At 40.2% G+C, this 3,439-nt stretch overlaps 1 protein-coding gene across 2 annotated transcripts; it reads right to left on the bottom strand.

Moving 5' to 3' along the window:
* Positions 1-412: 412 nt before the first annotated feature.
* BNACNNG58910D (uncharacterized protein YNL011C) lies at positions 413-3,220 on the bottom strand. 2 transcript variants are annotated; one of them, XM_013893092.3, is made up of 11 exons: positions 2,962-3,220; positions 2,590-2,706; positions 2,356-2,488; positions 2,040-2,136; positions 1,926-1,969; positions 1,692-1,848; positions 1,532-1,603; positions 1,275-1,454; positions 1,016-1,189; positions 854-946; positions 413-770 (listed from the first exon to the last, which is right to left on the bottom strand). In XM_013893092.3, the coding sequence occupies exons 1-11, from the start codon at positions 3,137-3,139 to the stop codon at positions 681-683; spliced, it is 1,335 nt and encodes a 444-aa protein (XP_013748546.1). In that variant the 5' UTR covers positions 3,140-3,220; the 3' UTR covers positions 413-680. The 2 variants fall into 2 exon arrangements, with proteins under 2 accessions (XP_013748546.1, XP_013748545.1); XM_013893091.3 differs by having other exon boundaries at positions 854-1,189.
* Positions 3,221-3,439: the final 219 nt, after the last annotated feature.

Below are 3,439 nucleotides of genomic sequence, written 5' to 3'. Positions count from 1 at the left end.
CTTTTAGCACTAATGTGACATTTTCAAAATACAATCATACATTTCTAACCACCATCTATAGCCATGGATTGTACGTCTAAAATCATGTATCTATCGTTCATACATGTATATATATAACGCCCTAACCGCCACGGTTAATGCACACATTTTCTTTCGGTCCATAGGTCGCATCCCATTCCAACAGTCGGTGCGTAAATTTTTCAAAGGCTCGAAATCATTGTTTACTGACCCTGCAATCACCACATAACATTTTTCCGTGCTTTGGCCTCACTCGCACGCTATCGCGAATCACTTCCCGATAGATCACTCATCCTTCCACTACTCCAGCTCCAGTACGCTTAGTTCTGGAGTTCTAAATGAATGTGTGACAGAAAAGGTAAGTCAACTTTGGTGATATAGGTAGTTAAATCAATCATCTTAAGCATTTTTATATATCACAACTCAGAGATGTTACAATATGTCCCATGGTCACCTTGTCGAACAATCACTCTGCGTTACATAGTTGTTATAACAAACAACAGATGATCCAACTTAGAGAGAAAGAGAGACTTTCCATTACTTTTATATCAATCCACAAAGAATCAAATAAGAAAACAGAAAAAAAAATCAGTGTTCCGTTTATGAATAATCATCTCGGAAGGCAAAAAAAGAAACCAGGTCTGGCCTAAAGAAATCACTATTTACTCCAGCAAACTGGCTAGTGTGTTTATCAGTGAGCTCGGATTGAACAAGACACCGTGCTTTGGGTCACGAACACTCTCCACAACTCTCTGCAACAACAGAGCGAAAACACCAATAAGTGCTTGTTGCGCACATAAACATGGAAACAAGTGAAAGTGGAAGAGATACTAACAACATCACTGATTCCTTGTTCAGACAATTGTTTGAGATCTACAGCTATGTCTCCATCTTTTGGTACCAAGAGAGTGTTGATGTAATATCCAGGCTGCACACACACATAAGTCAGACAAAAAAGACAACAAGAGAGTGTGGATATGGTAGCAGAACCACTCACTGGATTCTTGAGCCTAATGTTAGGATCACCATGAGTTCTGTTGAGAGCGTCAGCAATAGCAGTCACAAAGCAAGAAGCAGTAAAGCCGCTTGTCTCTCTGTCTTGGCTCCCGTTCAGAAGAAGCACCTTAAGACACGACCTTGAAGAGATAATCTCCCCAACACCAAGCAGAACCTAAAGGAAACAGAACAAGAGACTCGTGTGTCATTTAATAACTCTACCTTTGCTGCCACAAAAGTTCACTTGCAGGTTTCTTTACCAGTGATGGGCAAACGGAAGTGAATAGAGATCCCATAGCGTAAACGATACAGTCCACGCTCTTTAGCTGCTCCAAGACAGTTGGGTTAACTGGTGGGAAGACCTCATGAAGGAGATTATTGCCTTCGCTTGACATGTAAAACACTCTCTTTATCTTTGATGGAAGAGTCGAAGAATGTCTCTACTAGAAAACATAGAAAAGAGTCATATATGTAAGCAAATGTAAAGAGTTCAATGTAACATGTTATAGTAATAGACCTTGTCAACGGTCTGTATAGTTCCATTGGTTGGGTGAGAGATCTCGTTCTGTCCGCGTATTATAGTCCCATCCTACAAATTAAAAGTAAGTTTGCAGTCAAGTTTTTGAACACCTGAGTGTCGCTGGAGTTGAAATAGAGATGAAGCCAGCTTTGATTACCTGTAATTCACATCCTAGTGTGAGCCTATCGTTGGTTGATATCACTGGGAGGACTAAACTGTCGCAAGGAATCTCTGAAACGCGTGAAAACAGAAAGATGGCAGCGTCTAAAGACTGGAAAAAGATCCTTGCTCCTGCAAAGAAGAAGTTCCCAATGCTACAACAAGAAGACGATCTAAAGTAAGTTACTTAACAATACACATATGAAGTATGAGAACAAGATCTCTTCAATACCTTCCGTTGGCAAAGCAAAATGAATCATTAGGTCGTCTAAGGATCTGTGTAGTAAGTAACATGTCAAGTAAGAAAAATGTACATGAAACAAAACAGCATCAGTTAACATTATACCTCATTCTGAAAATAAATTAAGAAAGCGCGGATTGTTTCTCTGTAGGGTCTTGATACACCATCCCATAGAGAATGGTTACCTTCCACTATATCATACCTGTCAAAGTTCCAGCTCAGCACACAATAATACCTTTCACCATAGTAACTAGCAATAGCTTTTCAAATAAAATGAGAAGTTCATAGGACTTCTTTGTTTATATCAATTACTCATTTTCTACATCTTTGTTAACTAACTCCTGTGTGTACTAAGTGTAATTCGAAGAGATGCTTGACTGTAACGTGAGGCTTGGAGAAAGAGAGTCAATCGATAAAGTACCAATCTTTCTTGGCATTATGTGCATCAATAGGTAAACGATGTCCGAGCAACCTCCTAACAGCAAGTGCCTCTGAAGTACTTTCATCAGACAGCCTCAAACATCTTGAACGTATGTCACCAACCGCTGGTCCGCCTGTAGCAACATCAGATACATAAACATATCTTCCTTTTAAACAGTGAAGCTAGAACACATTATAATATGGGGGTCTTTATACATCAGTGGTAGAACCTTACCGAGAACACGAACAATCTCAGCAGTACTTCCTCCATCATCAGAGACAGGAAGAACATGAGCGACTCTGGTTGTTATCTTCTTCAACTCTTCCACCACACCGTTGAATCCAGTGCCGCCTTCAACACAACAAATATAACGTTTTTTCTAATGTAAGGTTTTTAATATGTCGGAAAAGGAAGCAAGCTCTACAGAGATAATCAGCAGAGAGCATAACAAAGAAATGTCCTGTTTCAAGAACGCTGTCCAAATTCTCGTTGATTGGTCAAGATCTAACCGAACAAGTGACGATCTTTCACAGTAGGAGACTAATAAAAATCGAAACTTTAGGGAGACCCAGGAAGCCAGGAAGAGAGGGAAGAAAGTGGGATCACCTGAGAAGACGAGGAGAGAAGGTGGGTCCACGGTGGAGGAGTGGCATTCGGCTGAAACGGAGGCGGACATGAGAGAATAGTGATGGGGTTTGCAGCGGAAGAGAGAAGGGTAATGAAGAGACGAAGGAGATGGAGCCTTATAATGGACCAGACCTCCGAAAAAGCATATCTCCGCCATTACCGAACTGAACTGAAACAGAACGAAACATTTATCTCTCTTTACCCTTTTCCTTCTTTTGTCTATTTTTTCAATAGCGTCAGATATTTTCTTCTCTCGTGCATAGTACCAAGTTGGGGTGGGCTTTCGGGTTCGGTTCGGATTTATTAGGGTTTCGGATTTTCGGGGTTAAAGATTTCAGCTTCATTCGGGTATTTCTAAATTTTGGTTCGGATTCGGTTCGGATCTTTGTGGGTTCGGTTCGAGTTCGAATAACCCATTTAAATAATTTTTAAAATTTTAAAATTCAATATATAGTTT

Source organism: Brassica napus, chromosome C4, assembly GCF_020379485.1.
Source record: "Brassica napus cultivar Da-Ae chromosome C4, Da-Ae, whole genome shotgun sequence".
In the NCBI taxonomy this organism is placed as follows: domain Eukaryota; kingdom Viridiplantae; phylum Streptophyta; class Magnoliopsida; order Brassicales; family Brassicaceae; genus Brassica; species Brassica napus.
This window is presented reverse-complemented; position numbering and strand designations above follow the sequence as displayed.